Genomic DNA, 22,692 nt, shown 5'->3' on the forward strand with positions numbered 1-22,692 from the left:
GTCATTGTACTGCACTGTAACGTACGTTTAAACCGCGTCAAATATTATTGATGTAGTTGCCTGATACCTTTTGGAGACAACTAGCTTATGTTTTTCTCCAATTTGGGCGTGTTTTTTTATTTATTTTTTTATTTTAATTTGGCGGTTCATTTCGGAAGAAAGCCAACTATCATAACGTTATGTGGCAATAGGGGCACATGCCATCCGCCAACCAATGAGAAAACACATAATCGGTCCTGCATTTCTATTTATAGATTACCCAATGACTACAGGCCACCATAAAGATTTACTCTCATGCGCGGATGAAGCCACTAAAATTGCAAGCATTTTAATTCAGCTTTTATCTCATTTTCTGAATTCGTTTCCTTTCAAAGTGATGTAGATTATGTTGTGATCAACTCTTACACAACTATTTTATTGTCCGCAAGAAAGTGATGGTGATTTAAAACCTATTACAGCGAGCACCAAGTCTCGTTTCGAAACCACGGCTTCTGCTCAAAATTCGGATCAGGCTATAGCTTGGCCCCGCGGTAGTTTTGACAAAATGCGCGTGCTTTGCGTTATACGTGCTCAGGGCGTCAGACGAGAAAACGGAGCCTGAAGCCGGATCCACAGCCGAAGCCGTGGATTCGAAAAGGGCCCAAGTCTTTCTTACAATTCCTGTCGAGTTTTGTCTGCAGCTAGGTTATCGCCTGGCTTGTTTAATGGGAAAATAGCATGTACCACCTTATGCGCAAACTGACGTTCAGTCGTTGAGTCCATTTGAACCACTTTAGTGCTTCTAAAGGGTTTGCTAGCAAGCGCGTTTGTTTTCTCACTGATTTGTAGGCTGATGATAACTCTGTCTTGATAATCTGGGGAGAACTTAAATTCTTGCATCTCTGCTAAGGTATCGGCTTTGTAAGACGCCCCTTCGTAATCCCCAATAACATCTGAATTAGTTGTATCCAATTCCAAAACACTCCCGTGCAGTACTATCTTATTATCCGTTTTTCCTGGAGACATAAAGTCTTCTACTTCCTTAAAATCTATTGAAATACTTTGTTGAACACTATGCCAACATTTAATCTCGTGTTCATTGCGAACCCAATGCCACACTTCAATGTCCCGGTTTTCAGCTCTGTTTCCAATATCTATTGAGAATGAACCATATGGCTCGTAATAATTCTGCATTACGCCATCGTTGTCACACGAAAACTCAAAATTGCCAGAAAGATGGTAGTCTTTCAAAACTGTTGGTTTTTCGATGGCGGTTACGGGACTTAGTTGTAATTCAATTGTAACTCTATCTTGTGAGTCTGGTTTAAATTCCAATTTAGTAAACTTGCTCAGTGAATTTGCTTCGTAAGATTTCCCATCATAATTTCCAATCATATCGTCACCAGTTGGGTCGTCCTCTTTGACTTGCCCATGTAAAGTTATCTTGTTATTGGCCTCATCCATAAAGCGTTCGCTTTCCTGAAATCTGACCATAAAAGGTTGACGATACATTCCACCATTTGTGAACGCGATTTTATTAGCCCCAGACTGCCATATTTTATAGTTTTGATTAATGTTTCTATTCCCAGCGCTAATAGCTAAGGACCCGAAAGGCTCATATTCAGAACCATGCAAGCCGTCACTATCACATTGGAAACTAAACACACCATTCAGCTGGTACTCTACCAGGTTTGACTCTTGTTCTTGTATTACTTCTCCTTCTTTGACTAAGGAAATGGAACGGTCCCCACTGTAGCAACATTTACTCAATTCTCTCTGATTGAATGTTTTCCAATCAATTAGATCAAAACCCAAAGCATTTCCCTTGGATATGCAGTCATCAAGGGCAAGTGCAGTATTACCATCTAATTCCCATAGGTTAGAGAAAACAACGTAACTATGCTCATTCTCATTTTTATAATATGCGCTGATTGGAAGTTTCTGACCACTGTTAATTGAAAGGTCATTGATTGAATTATAAACTCTGCTGTAGTCAAATAGTGGAAACGCCGGGCCTTGAATTATGGGCAATTCCAGATCTTTGAGCTTCTCGGGACATTCGATCTGCGTAAGATCTGTCAACAAGTCACATACCTTAAGAGTGCTGGCCTGAGGTAACATATATAACTGACCGAATAGTTCATTTCCTCCTAGACCGGGATCCGAAATGCTCCACGCATCGTCCACTCTTTTGTAGTTTCCTGGTTTGCTGATGGGATCTTTGATCTCCTCAAGAGTCAAGCCAACCAGATAGATGCCCAACACGTCTTCTAACAGGTGAACAGCATCAGCTGCGGAAACGTCAGGAAACTTGTTGGCCAAGTCGTAGAGGTAATCGATGACTGCATCCATATCTGCCGCACCATAAGGAGAATGCAACTTGTGATACCCCTGTTGTTTGACAAACATTTTAACAAACATCAGTAGTGCATTGCCGCCCAAGTCTTTGTTTTTGTTCAATGCTGACATCGAATCCGTTGGTTTACGCACTCGATACGAGGCAGAACCGCTGCAGACAACATCATCTTCTGAGGTGACATCGTCTTCTGTCAAGTCGCATGTTATCTTCACCTTCTTGGCTGGAGGACCGGTGTATTCAATGGAGAAATACCGCACAGCTGCAAACTGGATGTAGTCAAAGTCACCACCACTGTCAAAAATCGCCTTCGTCTCACCGCTTGGCAACTCAATACTGATCTTTCCTTTGTACTCCGATCCTTGGAAAATTCCATGTGCCTTTCGAAACAGCTCGCCGACGGACATGTTCTTGATCTTTTCGATTGCGGTTATAACAGATATCTGAAATGAGTCCCAGTTGACAAAAAGCAGAGCTCCGCTGAGCCGGTATCGTTTTGGGCTAGCTGCTTTTTCGCTTGGCTTGTTGTCCTCGGCATGAGACAGCGAAATCCACAACAAGCTGAAGACAACAACCAATCGGAATAATTGCTTGAAACTCATGTTCCTCCCCGCCATGGTTGTACAACCTGTTGCGTATGTATTGCTCTCTAGGCAACTTAAACAATTTGATAAATTTGACTACTAACTGTGTTGTTTCACTTCACAATGCAAGACACGAGCGCTCTCAGTGAGAACCACTTAGCAATTGGATTTGCAGTGAGGTACCGCAACGATTATAATAGAGTGCAGCGTTTTATATAGGATCTGAGCCATGGTTTGCTGATAGTCCATAACATCTGACAATCACACAAAAGGGTAAAATCAATAATAGTCTAGTATGTGTAAAAAAACACCTCTCAAATTTGCATAAATTACAGACTATTTGCTGGCCCAGACAGAACTTTGTCATTTGGACATAGGCACTATATTCTAGAGGGGTGTTCACTGTTCAGTCACCTGGCGCCCTAGATTGCCCCATGCACTTGGCAGGCGGGAAACAAAGGGCGGGCCTGCTATAGGTTGGTGACACAAAAACACACTGCGCGAAATGAAACAATCCTTTCACTGAATCTCTCTCACTGTGAACATTTGAACTGTGTGTGTCATTATGTAATGTTGCCGCAAAAAGAAGACAACATTTTGCGAATTCATGTCAACATTTTGTAACGAATTCACTGGGAAAAGATCACCTCATTCACATAGACTTTGAAATCACCCTATAATTCTTTCTTGCTGTTAGACATGTCTAGCTCATAAACTCAGGTTGATTAAATTTAAAACATCCTGGGCTTCAGACCCTGACATATAATCAGCCATCTAATCTAGCCTTCTGGTTGCTGCAGTAGTGGAGTAGATTTCACAAACAGTTAAAACTAGTCTTCTCGAGATAGGACAAGTAACTCGTTCTAACTTAGAACTACCCATGATTATTATAAAACTCATTTAAAGAGTTCTAAATAGTCATGGGACCTAGAATAACTTTGTACAAAACATTGTGAGAAAAGGGCTCCATCTGAAGTAGTTTTTGAGAAAGAAGTAACTCACTTAAAAAATATTTGAACTGAATTCGGGACCTCAGCTGAGGTCCCGAATTCAAGCATCTGAAAGCACACAAGTTTTGCGACAAGGGGGGCGGGGGTTCTTCCATTATTCTCTCGTAACCAAGGACACCGGGGGACTGACCTCTCTTAAAAAAGGTCCAGAGGTTCATCACCTGACCATGGAGCAATAAACTGATGAAGTCCTGTCTTATCCGGGCCAGCAGTATGCAAATTTGAGGGCTTTTAACACACAATAGACTTGTACTTTACCCCTTTGTAAGCATCGGGTTTTTGGGGGATTATCAGCAGCCAAGACTCAACAGTGATCCCATAATAAAGCAATCTGTGATCGATATATATTGGCCGTATCTTATCGATATATATTTGGCTGTATCTTATACCATTTTTTTGTGTATTATTCCTCCATGCTTATACTGATACTTATACTGCTTAATACTTATACTGTTTGGCTTCCCGGACCCAATTTCATAGAGCTGCTTAAGCACAAATAAGCTAAGCACAACAAAATTATGCTTTCAAGAATAAGGTTACCAGCCAAACTGCTATGTCACATGTATTACCTGTGACTGGTATCCTGCTTATTTCTGCTATAAGCAGGAATTCTTTAAGCAAAGGTGTATGTTTAATCAGCTATATGAAGTCGGGCCCATGACAGTTCCGGAGAGGGGTTGGGACGAAGAAGACATCAGCCACCGGAGTTGCAAAATTATAAGTCTGCTAGCAGGAGCAGTAAAAGCTACAGCGAGTATAAGATTTAACAAATCGCCAAATATGAATGCAAACGCCAGTTGCATTAAATTGCTAGTCAAATTAAAGAAAATGCCAGCTTTCCTCTGATCATTGTGATATGCAAGGAGTCATTCAGATTGAGCGGTGAAATATGGACGTTGAGTCATTTCAGTTCAAATTAAAAAAAGAGTGAGAGTTTTAATCGAATAAATGAAATGGTGTTTTCAGATTGAAATACATGTTGGTTTCCTCGTCCATTACTACAGTCTCATTTTGTCAAGTTAATTTTGGTTTCAAATTCATACAACTAGCACTGTATACTCAGTACTTTCCCGTGTTCTGTCAAAAAATCACAGAAATATTACTCGGGCTGGATTTTAACCCATTACCTTCTATAGAGCATAGTGGTAAATTATGGGGCAGTGGTCTAACAAACTAGACCTGCGATACACCCAATAGCTAATGTTTGTCCAATCATTGATATAGTGTGTTGATAACTTAAAGGAACACGTTGCCTTGGATCGGACGAGTTGGTCTATAAAAAGTGTTTGTTACCATTTGTTATAATATGCATATGGTTGGAATGATGTTGTAGAAGTAGAATACAATGATCTACATCAATATACCTCGAAAATGCATTGTTTTCTTTTTACCTCGTCGACAAACACGGTTGGACATTTATGGGAGTCAAATGACGTTTAACTCCCATAAAAGGAAAAACGTTCATTTTTGAGTGATACTTCTGTGGATAATATTCTACTTTTAATACATCTTTGTAACCATATATGCATTTTATAACATACGGTTTCAAACGCTTTTTATAGACCGCAACTCGTCCGATCCAAGGCAACGTCTTTGTTAAACTTCCATAGTTAAACTGGGACCACCTCAGGGAAATTCTTCAGAGAAGGGATTAACAGAACAACAATATTGAAGGACCCCACAACAGAGAGTGCAAAAGACAGTGAAGGTCAAACTGTTTTAAGTTGTCTAAACTTGGACCACGACGGGGACCTTCTTTTTGAAAAGGGATTAACAGAACAACAATTGCAGGACCCCACAATACTCGGGTGATCCCCTGATAAGAGCTAAACGAACGACCACTCACCGCTCTCGTACTTACGTACCTACTTACGCCCCCAAGTGACCCACTCCACAAGGCAGGGCACTGGGGGCTGACCTGGGTGAGCCCCCGGAATGACGTCGAAAGCTATTCGAACGCACCGGGCAGACCGGGGATGACCCAGGGAAGCTAAACGAACGCACCCATAGAAGGACCATTCAATACACACAATTATTTATTGTAATATAATAAAATGTTGTTTTTATCAAGGAAGAAATTTCATGCTAAGCAAATATTTGTGCTTAGCAGCTCTATGAAATTGGGCCCAGATACAAAGCAGACAAAGGACGATCTCGCTTTGATTTTGTGCATCGAGGATTTCGCTAAAATCAACTAATTGAAAACAATCGGCAAATACAGTTTGTGGAGGGGGGGGTAGTTCTCTCTTTCACTTGTCCTAGCATCAGGTCTAACTTTTTGAGGTAGATGATGAACAGTTAGCCCTCAAACTTACAAAGTTGACACGAGAAAAACATAGTGCATGAAAAGCAGGCGAGCATGACCCCGAAACAACCGGCATAAGTCTTGGCGGCTCCAAGCTCCATATCTGCCCTGTCCTGCCTTTTTTGGTCTTTGATCGTCTGCAATAAAATACACATAGAATAATCACATTGATGGCTTAACTTTAATTGTGTCAAGGTTTAAGTAATGCTGAAATTAAAGAATGATTTTATGTTTCATCCTTTCAATCTTTCTTTTTGTATCCTTACCAATCCTCTAGGTTTGGAAATTCACCCAGTGTTTTGCAGCATTTAAAGCCGGAACCCTACGGATATGAATAATCTTGTAGCAAAGCCACACGTCAATTGAGGCGTGTTTAGCGATTGACCCTTGACCCCAAGTTATCATACGCGATAACCAGCAATGGTGTGCAGTAGGCCTACACGATCATACAAAAAAATACATCTATATATGCAGATACCAGGTTAAAATACCTTTACAAGAGTTACTAAAATTATTATTACCCATTTAGCTTGTTTTGCCAATGCATCGGCAACTTTTCGGGCGTATGCGTCATCGGAAGACCTGATAGGGCGCTCGAGGGCCTCGTTGGACCTGGTGGGGTACTCCAGGCCCTTGGGGGAATCGGTGGGTTGTTCGTGGGCCGTTAGTAAACTGATGAGGTTCTCCAGGCCCTTGGGGAACCCGCTAGGTTGTTCATGGGCCGTTAGTAAACTGATGAGGTTCTCATAGGCCTTGGGTGACCCGGTGGGGTATTCGTCTTCCTCGCGGGACCCGGTAGGGTGTTCGTGTGCCGTTGGTGACCTGGTGGGGTTCTCCTGAGACTTGGGGGACCTGGTTGGGTTCTCCTGGGACTTGGGGGACCTGGTGGGGTTCTCCTGGGACCTGGGGGACCCGGTGGGGTGTTTGTGTGCCGTTGGTGACCTGGTTATGTGCTCCTGGAACTCGTGGGACTTGATTGAGTGCCGGTGGGCCTTTGCGGGCATGATGGGTGATGTGCTGGCCTGGGATCCCCGATGATTAAGAATGGGTCCTTCTCCCGTTCTCGTCGACACAGTACTAATCAGACTAGGGTCCGTAATTCTCTTTAAAGGGCGTTCCACTGTAAACGCTGCAAGGCCAAGAAAAACAGTAATACATTATCTTTTAAATATTTTGTCGAGTTCTGGATAACTTTTGACTTTTGCCAGTGGGGCTGACTGCGGGTAGAATTACTATGAAGAGAATAGTATAGAGTCCAAGTAGGACTCTTTAGGAGCAAAAGCGTAGGCTATGGTATACACTATGTATACACTTAGCATTAATTTGGTCCGGGCCGGGATATAATTTCGGTTTGGCTCCCATGGGGCCTTATATGGGGGTCAGTATTAACCAGGATCTGTATAAAAATGACCCAGAAGTCTATCAAAATTTTGCAGATTCCTAAATATAGTCCCGATTTTTACCCACTTTATAAAATCAGCCTGCCTGGACACAATGGGAAGTATAGCCTAAATAGGCTACAGGCCGTTTGTAGGCTACACGCATGGCCCAATTTCATAGTGCTGTAAGCACCAAAAACTTGCTATCAGTTACATATATGCATTTTAAGCACAGAAAAGTATTGCTTAACAGAAAGAGGTTACCGACCAATATGTTGTTAAAGGTTTACAGTGTTGAATGGTGCCCCACTAAATTTTGTCAACCCAGTATGTTTTGCTTAACAATTTCATGACATTTGGCCCAGATAGAAAGACCCTTGATCAAGTTGATGTTTTTCGGAAAATTTAATTCACGTTAGGAAAAGTCATAGGCCTAACACAATTTGCGTACACAAACAAGAATGTATTCACATGTTTACATGATAAATTAATAGTGTAAAACCAACTCACCCCGACAGTTCGTTGATAGAACTATGATCGAAATTATAAAAATTGAGAAAATATTTCTAACTTTGCCGAAATTCTTGCAAAGACTCATTTTGCCAAAGTTTCTGCAGCAGTTCAGAATCAATCTTGAAGTATTCACACACTCTCTTCTCCTGTGTTTCTTTTCTTTTTAACATCATGAGAGCAGACTGCTGAACGCGCGTTTGGTTGGTCGGATGTTCGAAGCTCACGCGGGGCGAGTGTTGATGCTTTTATGATTAGATCGGCATTGCGGGCAGACCGTTTCACGCGCACAATTAGTGCTGCACGCTGCCTGTACAAAATTAACATCGCGCTCCCCTATACCGCAGGGTACAAAACTTGCGCGTGCGGGCTAACGCGCAAGTGATGTACGCTGTGCCACCATTTGGGCTGGTTTCACGGCCGGTGGGCATGCATGCAGTGTGCAACAAGAAGCTTGACACAACTCTCATTTGTTGTGCGAATACGCCTCTCTTAATACTTGTGCTTTCTAACGATTTAATACTCAAATTGCGCTGACCAGACATCACTTAAATCATGTCCAAATACTTGTATAGCGAGCCGCAACGAAATAATCGAGACACCGGCGTTGTACAAGCTTAAATAAATTTTGTTTCCTGAGGCGAATCTTTTTCCCGTGACATTGTTTTTTAATACCCATTTCTCAAAAACTACAGCACCTCAGCAAATAATATTTAAAGTGAAGCTTTCTATTAACATGCATTTCCTTCAAATCTGCTAAGTTTAGGGCCTAATGTAAATTAATTGTGGGCAATGTGTTTTGTGATGCATTAGGTACCCAAACCTTTCTTTGAGCTCAAAGACCACGTGTACCATTCGTGATCCTAGTAAAAGACGCAAGAAGCCAGACCGAAACATCGCACAACATGTTCGTACTGAGGTTTACAACAAATGGACAAAAACAAATATTGTTCATGTTCTCCCAAAATGGTGAGCGACGAAAGACTGAAAAAGAGAAAAGGCACACAATGTTTGTCTTTTTCATGAGACACATTATGTTATAATTATGTTTCAATTATGTTGGATGTATACTGGATGAACTGCATTGATGTTTTTTTTTGGTTGTTGTCAATATTGAAATAAATGTCTAAACTCATGTGAAGATTATACTATAAAGAATGCACTGTAGATTATATATGTTTATTAGTACTGTACAGTGGTGGATGATGGCAGAATTTAGTCGAGGCATTGTTTTGTTCTCTCTTTAAAAAAAAGACTCAGTATTCTAACTTCATGTAATTTATTTTTGAGTAAGCAATTACCTTTTTTCTCAAAAACTACGTTACTTCAGAGAAAGCCGTTTCTCACAATGTCTAATACTACTAACATCTCTCCATTGCTTGTTACCAAGAATTTTTATTTTTATTTTGAGTAACTACCATAGTGTCCAGTGCCTTTAAACGTCTATGGACTACTTAAAAATTAAAAGGATAAACATAGTAAAACATTAAAAGATCCAATGAGTTTACACATAAAAACTCTCTCATAATTCGTTGCTGTGTAAATACATACATAAACGGGATGCAACATTACTGCATTAATTATCACAAGCTTTAAACACACATGTTTTCATGTTTGATAAGATGTTTTTAGGGCGTTCCAAAGAATGGATTGACCCTGATGTAGTGGCAACCTCCTTGAGGAGGCTGGAAGTCGAGCACGGCTCCTAAGAATCCACCGTCATCCGCGAGGAGGCATGATGTGTATGTCTCGGGTACGCAACCAACACACCTATCGAGATCAAAATAAAAACAAGTACTAATTATGTTTTTGAGGCATTGCATGGTGAGGTATCAACATATATTCATGATCGTCAATCTGTTCTGATGGGAGGGGGGCATCGTAAGTCATAATATTTATGGCGTGGGGTCCGGGGCCCGCTTGCATTTTAGATGCTCCGTGGTGCAATCTTGGGCCAATTTAAGGGGAGCATTTGATACTGTGTCCCCACCCTTCAAAAAGTTGTGCATCCTTTGCCCCCAGGATTAATGCCCAAGGCAGGACACAGGGTTTGATCTTACACAGTGCAATACTTGGGCTTCAACTTAAAGGTGGTCAAAAAACATGGGGGGACGAAAGTGCTTAAAACTTGCCTGTTTACAGACAAACAGTGCGAAATCAATTTGATAGATTGCACATGACGTCATTGACCACCGTCTTTGATGAAAATAAATAGAAAAGTGCACGCGAGTACGCGCTGTACAAGGCCTCTGCAAAATGATAGTTTTTCACGCGTGCACATTATTCATCAAAGATGGCGGCCAATGCACTTAAGGGATCTATAATTGTAAAGTCAGCTTGATTGGATGGTGTCGAGTCATCGCATTAAATATGGTCGTCCGTGGGTTCTATTTCCAGCCACACCTTGGTATCCGGAGTTTGGTATCCTTTAGATCTGTGCCCGTAGGATCTCCGTACAATTTGAAATAAAAACCACATAGTTTCTCTCTTACCTGCAGTAGTCGTCCCTCCCATCTTGATTGACATCTCTCATGTACCACGTGTCCATGTGGCCTGCATCAAACCACGCCCCCGTACTGTTGTAGTTGTACTCGCCGGCTCCCTGCATGCCTGCCAGTGCGCATGACAGGAAGGGCGTCGCACCTTGACGATTCGTTATGGTCACCACCCTACATGAAAGAGAGTCATTGTTTTCAGCACTGTAAACACTGTTAAGTCAATTATCTTTAACCAGAAGATGATTCAATAGAGGACGCCAATTTCTGGAATGCCTATAATTCACCTGACGTCATCACCTACGATAATTTATAATGGTTGTTGCATCATTTTGGAATTAAATCTTCTGTTCGGTACTGTGTACCTATAGACGATGTGACCTGTGACATCACATTTTTACAAAAGAGTCACAGAGCCTGGACTTCCCGCAGGCAGGATTTGTACACAGCCTAATGGAAGAAATCATAAAATCTTATATTTTATGGAGGATTGCACTGTCTAATTCTTATCAATTTTTGATATGATGAAAGGGGGCACACCTCAAAACTACCCCTGCTTTTACTTTCATTCTTTGTTTTATGTTGACCTTTTCAACTTTCCCATAGGACCTGTGTAGTATTGTGCCTGCCAGAATACTGAAAGAATGTGCAAGGTCACACTTATTGTAAACAAAGTTCACATGGTCTATACCCTACCAGGTTTAAAGAGAGCCATAGGCACATACATTTTGTCAGCATGGCAAAGTAAAGTCATTATTGCCTCATTATTTCAAGTTGATTATTTCAAGTTGAAAGACTGAAATCTTCTGGAATACAATGAGAAATAAAGAATCGGAGTCTAGGAAGTGCACTGAGCGTTTGTGACTAAAATCACCTGACGTCACCTACAATAAACGATGGTTGTTTTGGAAGTATATATTCCCTGTGAGTTACGGTGTATTTTACCATAAAGAAAGGGTTTTACGTATGCGATATGTACATGGTTAAACGTGCACTGTTTCATTATATAAGAGGGAACTTGGGATGCTATGTGGCAGCAGACTTACCTGGTAAAGCCAATTCTCTCGGTAATGTTACGTGTGCATGCCCAGAACTTGAACAATGGAAAACTACACGGTAAGTCTGCTGCCACCTAGCGTTTCGAAGTCTCCAATTACCGAAACAGTCGGCTGAGTGTGCCGCCATTGCAGGGAGCCTTACCTGCAGTAGTCATTAGCCGCTCCTTGTCCCTGTACATCAACCCAGCCTCGGAATAGTGATGGCAACCCTAGATCCTTGAGTTCATAACGACGTGCTGCCACCGCGGGAGCCAGGGTTGGAACATCTTCTGATTTCTCATCGTCTGCTAAAAACAATTGGAGCAAATATGTCTTTAACACTTTCAGAAGATCATGCGACTTGTCGGAGTAAATAATGTTAACACAAAAGTTAAATTTAGAGACGTATAACCAAATGATTTAGATACTTATAAAACAAAAGACGTGAAACCTCCGTTGTAGCACGTTCAAGTCTCTCGACGTGGTAGCTGTTCACAATGAAACCTTTCATGTCACGAGTTTATTCACGAGTTCAATTTCATTCAACTTTCCCATATAGACTTAAAGGCAGTGGACACTATTGGTAATTACTCAACATAATTGTTTGCATAAAACCTCACTTGGTGACGTGTAATGGGGAGAGGTTGATAGTATAAAACATTGTGAGAAACGGCTCCCTCTTAAGTGGAGTAGTTTTCGAGAAAGAGGTAATTTTCCACGAATTTGATTTCGAGACCTCAGATTTGGAATTTGAGGTCTCGAAATCAAACATCTAAAAGCACACAACTTCGTGTGACAAGGGTTTTCTTTCTTTAATTATTATCTCGCAACTTCGACGACTAATTGAGCTCAAATTTTCACAGGTTTATTATTTGATGCATAGGTTGAGATACACCAAGTGAAAAGACTGGTCTTGGACAATTACCAAAATAGTGTTTTTAAGTATGAGATCATATTCACACAAATTGAAAGAAAGAAAAGGGACAGAGTATTTTGATACCTCCGTTATAGCAAGCTCCAGTTTCTCGACCTGGAAGTTTCTCGCATTCAAGATTTTGAGGCCAACTGATACCAAACTCAGTCATGAGCCCCCTACATCCACTCCTAGCTTCTTCACACAGCTCTCTGCATGGGACTCGTTTGGTTGGGCTGGAACCATCATCAAAGCACCTGGAGAAATGAGAGAAACTTAAATACATTGTGTCGTACAGACTATAAACTGAGATATTCTCATGGATGCAGGAGGGTTCTTTTCCAATCTGCAGATGGATCGGGTGTTTGGTATCTACTATGAAACTAATGATGCTGTTAAATCAATGGGTCAAGCTATGTAAAATCGGCAAAATGTGAGTTTTAAAGGATTTTCTCAAATCCCACAAACAAATAAACATACCGTGGTACACTGACCGCACATAGGAAGGTCCGAAGATATGGAGAGCAGTCAGTGTTCACTAGTGAGTAAAAACTTTGTAAATGTAGCCTGGCTTCATACTGTGTGGTCATGTTCAGGTAGTTTGGCATGCTTGTCTTTGTGTATGGTATGTCGGACCGGCACATTGGGATGGCGATGTCTTCACATTGACCCTCAGGTGTGACGACTTCTGGTTCGGCAGACACACCTATACAAGTAAGAACATTAGCAATAGATCTATACAAAGTCAAGACAGAGAACTTGGTATAATTATTAGTTCCCTCAAAGTATTACTGTGTTCCCTCGAAACAATATTTCATGTCACCCCCCCCCCCAGATCGATTCCATTATGATACGGGGCCTTTAAAGGGGCAGATAAAACAAACAACTTTTAGTTCCCTCAAAGTATTACTTCGTTCCCTCAAAATAATATTTCGTGGTCTCTCCCCCCCCCCCCCCCCAGGAATATTTTTTTTTGTTACCTCAAATACGTTTGCGTTCTCTCAAAATACTTCTTCGTTTCCTCGAACTCATTTCGCCGCGAAAAAAAAAATAGATTGTTGGTTATTATGAATTATGATTTTTTTAAACAAATCCCAAGTTATGTGGATGATACTAACATATATTTAAGTAGTTGAGTTTGAATGAACAAAATACACGAGAAACGTAGTTGAGTAGTTGAGTTTGAATGAAAAAAATATACGAGAAACGAAATGCTTTGTTTTTTTTTACCACTCCACAATCTGGTTGGTACCGGCGGCGCCTCGTACATTATGCTGAACCCCCCTGTAAATTGGATACAACTTGTTTGTCAATATCTTTGTTCATTTATTTATTTATTTATTGGAATAAAGACTTATATTTACCGGGTTCGCTCACGCACTTCCCAGAACTTCTCCATGGTAAGTTCTGACAGTCCGGCATGGGCAGAGCGCCCTGGAAGAACTGTGCAATAGGAGGGCACGTGTGAGCCCTATAGCAAGTTTCCCTGCACGGGGGAATAATCACTCCTTCCTCGGTGCAGGTCGGAAGGTAAGAAGCACACAGGAACCAGTTGAGGCAACCATCGACGAAAAGCTGTGAGAAGGCTGTCAGGATGCTCTCCACGTGCTCCGTTGTCCGGGTGTACGGATGGTTCGGCCAGACAGGGTTGGGCAGGGCCGCCCTGGTGTGATTCGGGCACAACTTCACATCAACATCACTACACGACCCTAAACATTAACATTAAATGTTGCAAGACATTAACAGCTTTTAGGAATAGGCCTAACTCTGGTTTGAAAAGAATATCATTGTGGTCGCGTGTCGTGGCCTAGACTTGACTCAAGTCCCAATCTCAGAAAACTATTTCTTTGCGATGCTCTGCATTCCCTAACCTGTTCCGTTCTCGGGATCACAATAGCTACATTGACGGCGGCGGGTGGGTGTATGTTTATATAGGGACCTTCCGCACGAGAACGGGACTTCAATCAAGTCTAGTCGTGGCCGAGCATTCTAGGGCACCTGACCCACGCTCTGGTGTTGTCAGCAGCAGATTGTTGGTTCCGATCGGTCATGACACCTGTGACACTCAGCAAGGCACTTGACCGAATGTTTAGAAGGTAGTGTATTCTGCTCTACCAGCCACGCTACTGGTGAATGGTACCCATACCTACATCTCTACAGACTGTGCAGGAGGTAACCCTGTTTCAGCAACAGGAGTACGTGACAACGTGCCCCTGTTGAGGGTAGATTTGGTTCAAAAGCCCAAATCAGGCTTGGGCTCCGGCTCAGGCTCCGCGTGCTGATATCCGTGTAATACGCGCTGCTCCAAAATGCAGGTTAAATGCAAGCTGCGTACACAGTACGCGGAGCCTTAGCCTGAGCCGGAGCCCAAGCCGTGGTTTGAGAAAGTATGACACCGAAACCAAAATGACCATGAAAATAATGTGTACAAAAGACAGAGGTTGGCTTTAGACTTTGGGTATAAAGAAAAGGGGTAGTCGATCATCAGTCGACATATCAAGATTGAATAGGGTTTAGGACTTACAATATGAACCGTATGATGCCTTGTAGATCGAGGTACCCATGACCGAGGTGCTATCTTCAGCAGAGACGTCGTCTTCAACTGCCTTGAGCACGTAACGCATCTTCGGTCCTTCACCGAAGCCATTCACCAGAAACAACTCCAATATGTAACTATCCGGACGGTCGAAAGCTTCAATACATGTATTCATAGTGTAGTCGGGATTGGAATTTTGTAAACGGCACATGTTGGACTTTAGACCCGTGGTGTCGTTGAAGCGAATGAGGACGCCAAATTTTGAGATACGGTAGGTTGACTGTGGATGGAACTCTAAAGAAGCACTGTTGTTTCTGAAGCGGGTAACGCTGTTGAGTAGAGGTGTGTCTACTGGTGGGTAGAGATGGTCAGCTGTGAACAAGCATTACGAGACAAAAGGTGAATGACAATAACATGAGGGAAAGAATACGACATATTTCGAGACAACCCAATCAGAATTGTCAAGGTCAAACTTAAAGTACTTTCTAGCAAACGATCAGAGGACGTATCGCACTAAATCAAAACATCGACATGGTCACTGACACGCCTCTGGTTTCAGAACGAAAACAATGTAGGACGCCATCGATCAATCCGGTGGCATGGATCGATGCACAAGACCATTCGAAATGTTGGTCAGAATTTCTGCCCCTTTGGCGTTCCATAAGTAAAAGTGCTGCTACTCCGTGACTGTTAGACTTGTGGACAAGTCGTTAATGGTCCCACGCGGTGAGATAGTCGAGTTGTGGCGGTGCTCTATGGCGAGATTACTGCTCTCGCGCGAACTGCTGGGACCGTAGTCGTGACAGCAGTAGTAGAACACCACGGGAATCGCAGGGAGAGTCAGAACGCTATCACCGCAACAGACATTTTTTTTAACGACTTGTCCACAACAAGTCTAAGTGACTGTAAGCACCCCAAGTTACAAACACTAAGCATAGTTTTGAAATGTTTTACCTGTCAGGCAATCACTGTTATCCTCGTGAAGGTAGCGCTTACTGCAGTCAAACACGGCAGGCCGACGGAGACCAAGTTGGCTGGCCGTACTGCGGCAGCTTCGCCATATATCCCGGCAAACCCCAGAGCAAGGTAGGAGATATTGGTGTGGAGCACCATCTTGGGCGAGCTTGTTCTTGATGACGTTGGGTCTTGGTAAGTGGGCGAGGCAGAGAAAACGTCCAAGGATGTCTGAACAACCCGAGTCCAACAGACCTGATAAATGAAAAAGGCAGTTTTATAAGTTTAGTCCCTGGTTAAGTCTGTAATTGCACTCTCGGGCCGGTGTCTCAGTGAAATCTGTCCACCGGAGAATCTGCGTCCCCCCTCCCCCCCCCCCCCCCCCAATAATGGAAAGTCAACATGCGGTATGAAGGAGGATGATTCAAAAGAGGGCGCTATCAAAAGAACTTGGTACAGTGTTTGCCTTTATGGATGGGGGACATAATCTCCGGATGAAAGACTCGTCTGCCACACCGGATTGCTTAAATTGAAGTATACCTTGCAAGTACGTGATAGTTTCGCCGAGTTCACTCAGCTGAAGTTGTTCAGCATACTGAGCGTCCGAGGTGGGAATATCAATATCTTCATCGATGCACAGCTGCGGGAGGTCGAGTTGACTCGAGGTACCTGTTAAATAAATAAATATTGATACATTGTAAATAATAAGTAGTTTTTGATTGGTATTGAACGGTGGGATACTATGTCAATACTCCAATGTGTAGTGGAGTCAAAAGGTGTGTTCCCTAAAAGGTGGTGGACCGTTTTAGATCCCCAAATAAAAGGAAAACCGTGAAACTACGATGACCATTTTTTGTGCGAATCGTTACACGCTCTACTTCTTGATTTTTCAACCATTGTTTCGAACGCTTTGTATATAGCCCATACTCACCCAATCCAAGACAACGCAGCCTCGCTAACATAGACAGCGCGCTCTCCCCTACCTCTCATAGGGCGTAGAGGCACTGGACACTATTGGTTATTACTCAAACTAACTGTTAGCATTTAAGCAAGGAGAGCTGTTGAAAGTATAAACAATTGTAAGAAACGGCTCCCTCTGAAGTAACGCAAATTTTGACAAAGAAGTAATTACCATTATTTCTCACTCAACTGAGGCCTCAAATTTAAGGCATCTGTCTCTCACAACTTCGACCACCAACACCAAAGGGTCAAAATTTGTTAAAGGTGCGTTAATTTATGTATATGTTGAGCAACACTAGGTGACTAGGCTGGTCTTTGACAATAGACCTTATGCATTGACGTCATCCAGCGGCCATCTTATTGGGAAAATGGTGACGAAACAATCGAAACGCACAGATTTGTACGCCCAGCGCACAGGATTGGCCAATGAACAACCTCCTTTTGACCTCTAGGTGAGGGCGCCCTACTGAAATGACGTCATGTGCATAAGGTCTATTTACAACGGTGTCCACAGTGCCTTTCAAGCCAGCAAATCGTGCTCGGGAAAAAATGGCGCGGCGAGATTGATCACCGTTTGGAACGAGACGTACAATGGTTGTTAAACGGAAGGTACACGTTTGGTAATTGTCGTAGACCAGTCTTCTCACTTGGTGTATCTCAACATAACCATAAAATAACAAGCCTTTGAAAATTTGGGCTAAATTGGTCATCGAAGTTGCGAGAAAAGGATGAGAGACGGAAAAACACCCTTGTTGGACAAAATAATGTGTGCTTTCAGATAGGAATAAAAGACTTCATGCTAGAAGTCTTTTATTATTTTAGTGAGAAATTACCTCTTTCTCAAACTCTATGCTACAGAGGGAGCCGTTTCTCACAATTTGTTTATCCTATCAAGAGCTCTCCAGTGCTCGTTACCCAGTCAGTGTTTATGTTAATATTTGTTTTGAGTATTATTATTATTATTATTATTATTATTATTATTATTATTATTATTATTATTATTATTATTATTATTATTATTTCATTTTATCACAGCATGCAAAAGAAAGATCTCATTTTCCTTTGTGCCGGTAACTCCTCGAGCCGGGCTACGTCCCGTAGCCTTAGATCTCAAGGGTCTTTCTCAGGATCCTCGCTGTTCCCAAAAGCGCTGCCTTCTGTAATAGATCTACCCTCACATTTGTCCCTATTTCATCTAGATGTTTCCCCAGTGCTTTGGGAATGGTGCCAAGTGCTCCAACCACCACGGGGACTACTTTTACCTTTACCTGCCAAATCTTACGAAGTTCCCTGGCCAGGTCCTGGTACTTCTCGATCTTTTCCATCTCCTTCGAAGCTACCCTTATATCACCTGGCACCGCTATGTCAATGAGATGACACATCTTCTTCGTCTTATCTAATAGCACAACATCCGGACGCCTATGTTGTATAACATGATCGGTCTGAATGTTAAAGTCCCATAGGATCTTCACCTGGTCGTTCTCTACAACTTTCTCCGGAACATGGTCGTACCATTTCGCAAGTACTTTGACACCATACTTCTTACACAGATCCCAGTGAATCACCTTGGCCAGCTTGTCATGTCTTCCTTTGTACTCCGTCTGGGCCATCTTACTGCATTCGCTAACAATATGAAATACAGTCTCCTCTGCTTTATTGCACATTCTACACATAGGAGAGACGTTTGCTTTCTCTATCCTTGCCTTCATTACATTTGTCCTTAGAGACTGGTCTTGCGCCGCAGTAATCAAGCCCTCTGTTTCCTTCTTTAGTTCTCCACTCTTTAACCAATTCCATGACTTGCTGCTGGCCACTTCCTCAGTACACCTCAAGAACCGGCCATGAAGTGGTTTGTTCCTCCAATCTTGATGTCTTTCCTCCTTCCTTTCCCTCTTGTACTCTTTCGGCCCAACTTCGTCTGCCCTCGTGTACCTTTGTGCAACTTTCAACAAGCTCTCCTCGGTCCTCCTGACATGACAATGCAAGCTTCTGCACTCGATGTTAACACTGTCCGCCACGCTAAGCAATCCCCTTCCGCCCTCTGACCTCGGAAGATAGAGTCTACTAACATTTGACCGCGGGTGTAGCATGCGATGCATGGTCATTAGTTTTCTTGTCCTCCTGTCAGTGACATCTAGATCTTCCTTAGTCCACTCGACAATACCCGCACTGTACCTCATCAAAGACACGGCCCATGTGTTAATCGCCTTAATCATGTTCCCCCCGTTTAGTTTAGACTTCAAACATTTCTTTACACGCCTGATGTATTCTGCCTTCAGCCTTACCTTTGATTCCTTGTGAAGGACATGGTCCGGTTCAAGTACACCAAGATACCGATAACTCTCCTCCTCACCCAAAGCCCTCAACTGTGCACCATCTGGCAGAGCAATGCCATCGGAATGTACCCTCTTCCCCCTCTTCATGGTCATTGAAGCACATTTCTCCAGACCGAACTGCATCCCAATGTCATCACTGAAAATCCTGACGGTCTGCACCAAAGAGTCGATCTCGGCCTCATTCTTCGCAAACAACTTCAAATCGTCCATAAAAAGCAGATGGTTGATCTTACATCCGTCCTTCTTCATTACATAACCTGCACTCACCTTCCTTAGAATCATCGACAGGGGCATCATCGCAAGAACAAACAGCAGCGGAGACAGAGAGTCACCTTGGAAAATACCTCTTCTTATGCATACCTTGCCCAGATTATCATCGTTGGCTGTCAGATTTGTTCGCCACGTCTTCATGCTCTCACCTAAAAGACGTTTTACTGCATCAGCCACTCCAACCATATCCAGACATTCCATTATCCATGTGTGCGATACCATGTCATACGCCTTCTTGTAGTCAATCCACGCCATTGCCAAATTAGTCTTTCTGCTCCTGCAGTCCTTCAGTACAGCCTTATCGATGATAAGTTGATCCTTCGTACCTCTGGACCGCTTCTTACAGCCTTTCTGCTCCTCCGGAAACAACTGCTGGTCATCCATATGGCGATATAGGTCTTCTGCAATCATACTGGTCAAGAGTTTATACATCACAGGTAAGCACGTGATTGGTCTATAATTACTGGCAATGTTACCTTTCTTGACATCCTTCATGATCAGCACTGTTTTTGCCTCAGTCATCCAAGATGGGACCTTACCCTGTACTAGACAGTCTTGCAATTGTAGGGCCATTCGCTCATGCAAACTACGGAAGTTCTTCAACCAGTACCCATGCACATGGTCCATACCCGGGGCTTTCCAATTTGGCACCTTCTTTATCTGTCTCTTAACCTTGTCCACGTCAATCTGGAACCCTTCTTGCTGTTGTACCCCTCTCAATTCATCTTTCACATCTGTTAGCCATTCCGCTTGTCGGTTGTGTTTTACTGGTTTGTCCCAAATACCACCCCAGAAAGTTTTTGCCTCTGTTGGTCTCGGAACCGCTTGCGTGCTGTCAGCCTTCCCATCCAATTCCTTAAACAACTGACGCTGATTGGTGTTAAATAATCTATTCTGGTGAAATTGTCTAACCCTGTCGTCATACCTCTTCACTTTTGCAGCCTTAGCCTTAACCCTTTGCTTAATCTCCTCTATTACAACACTCACACCCTTACGTTTGACGTTGTACTTTGTCATAATTGTATTCCTTAAGTCTGAACTATTCAATAAACCCTTATTCATTTGTTCTATTCTACTGAGATCTCTTCGCAAATCTTTAATTTGACCCTCCAGCCGACGTTTCCACCATGGTGTACTGTTCCCTTGTTGAGACACCTCTACCCCTAACTTTTCCCCTACTACAACTGCCCCTGCAAAAATAAGACGGTTAGTTTCCGATAAATTATCCGTACTTACCGACCCAAGGACTTTACTTACCACGGCTGACATTTCTGTCAGCCTTTTCCTTGGGACCCGGCGCAAAGCTGGAATACTCCACCCGTTTGACCCCTTCGCCGCTTCCATCACCTCTTGAAGCCTAGCCTTAATCTGCACTTCCTCCTCCGTGAACTCTACGCCCCCCTCATCGTCGATGCCATCATCATCCTGACCATTTCGCAACCCTGGCTGGTTCACCTCATCTTCACTCTGTGAGCTAGCAGCAGCCGCCTCCTCCGGTATTTGGTGGTTAACAATATCTGTTCCATCACTTTCAGCTTGTACTATCCTCCTCATCTCCTCAATTTCCACATTGGTTAACCACTGGTTCCGTTTGATAGTACTTATCTGGTCTGCAAGACGCTGCTCACTAATCTCAAACATTCCTTTATCTTGCCATAGGCTTATCATTCTCCTTCTGTATCCTCTCTTGTCCGGTTCACTCTTAATATAACAGTCCATCGCAATTTTGTTATCGTTCTTACTCCATTTTCTCCTGGTTCCACCACGAATCCCGTTGTGAGCAGTTTGGATACGATCTGGTAGCACCTGCTCAGGCATACCAACCAGATCGGGTGAAGGACTTCCTCTCTGGGAGTTTGTCACTCTTTCACCGTTGAATTGATGCTCCACAGCACTCATTATTAACATCACAAAATTATTATTATTATTATTATTATTATTATTATTATTATTATTATTATTATTATTATTATTATTATTATTATTATTATTATTATTATTATTATTATTATTATTATTATTATTATTATTATTATTATTATTATTATTATTATTATTATTATTATTATTATTATTATTATTATTATTATTATTATTATTATAGGTCCCTGTTGCACCTTATTAACAGAAATTTAACCCTCAAAACATACATGCACACAATCAAAACATTATTCGTCAAATTGTGCAGTGAGTAACATACAGGTTAACATTGATGCAATTATATACTTGCAAGAAGGTCCTCGATCCCCTATGTTTATATAGTGGGATATTTCTATAAAAGGCTGGAGTAAAAATCTTACCTTGGTGCCAGACTAAAGCAATAACGTGAACATACAGTAGAATACGCGCCATCGTCGAGTACAGTCTTTTGCATCAATGAGATTTAAAGGTAGTACTTGGCTGTACCTAGTCCCGATGAGCTCGGACGCTTCAATGTGATTATCGGTACCAGCGGGAGTGGCCGATGGGTCAAGACATCTTACGGGGAGCGTACAAACCGAAAGTAAATTTGAAATGGCTCGGCCTTGACTTGTTGTGTAAATATTTATGTGAAAGCTTGGGTGTAAAAATGTGAGTAAACAATCGTGTTCAAACATTGCTCTAGTGTGAAAAAGCTACAATCATAAACAGAGTGAAGAATACCTGTGGAATTGTTTACCTTTGTGTGCTATATACATTTCGTGGGTGCGTTAACGTGTCAAAGACCATGTATTTATAATACTTGGTGTATCCCAACATTATGCAGAAAACAAACCTGTGAAAATTTGGGATCAGTTGATCATCTAATTTGCAAGATAATAAAGAAAGAAGAAACACCCTTGGTGCTTTCAGACGCATAACAGGCTCCAGCTGAAGTCTTTTATTATTTGAGTGAGAAATAACCTCGTTCTCAAAAACTACGTTACTTCATGGGGAGCCGTTTTATGCTATCAACAGCTCTCCTTGCTCTTACCAAGTATAAAGTTTTTATGCAGGGGACTCAGGGTTGTGACATCTTTAAAATCAGAGTTACAAAGCTCAAATAAAAACATTCCCCATAGCCCAGTATGTGTATTGCAGATTCCTTT

At 42.3% G+C, this 22,692-nt stretch overlaps 1 protein-coding gene across 2 annotated transcripts; it reads right to left on the minus strand.

Annotated features, from left to right (window-relative positions):
• Positions 1-9,547: 9,547 nt before the first annotated feature.
• Positions 9,548-22,035, minus strand: LOC117295853. 2 transcript variants are annotated; one of them, XM_033778632.1, is made up of 10 exons: positions 21,925-22,035; positions 16,599-16,727; positions 16,059-16,313; positions 15,093-15,476; positions 13,933-14,277; positions 13,049-13,274; positions 12,656-12,825; positions 11,819-11,960; positions 10,616-10,792; positions 9,548-9,893 (listed from the first exon to the last, which is right to left on the minus strand). In XM_033778632.1, exons 1-10 carry the CDS (start codon positions 21,974-21,976, stop codon positions 9,752-9,754), a joined length of 2,022 nt encoding a protein of 673 aa, XP_033634523.1. In that variant the 5' UTR covers positions 21,977-22,035; the 3' UTR covers positions 9,548-9,751. The 2 variants fall into 2 exon arrangements, with proteins under 2 accessions (XP_033634523.1, XP_033634522.1); XM_033778631.1 differs by having other exon boundaries at positions 11,819-11,963.
• Positions 22,036-22,692: the final 657 nt, after the last annotated feature.

Source organism: Asterias rubens, chromosome 10 (assembly GCF_902459465.1).
Source record: "Asterias rubens chromosome 10, eAstRub1.3, whole genome shotgun sequence".
NCBI classification, from domain to species: domain Eukaryota; kingdom Metazoa; phylum Echinodermata; class Asteroidea; order Forcipulatida; family Asteriidae; genus Asterias; species Asterias rubens.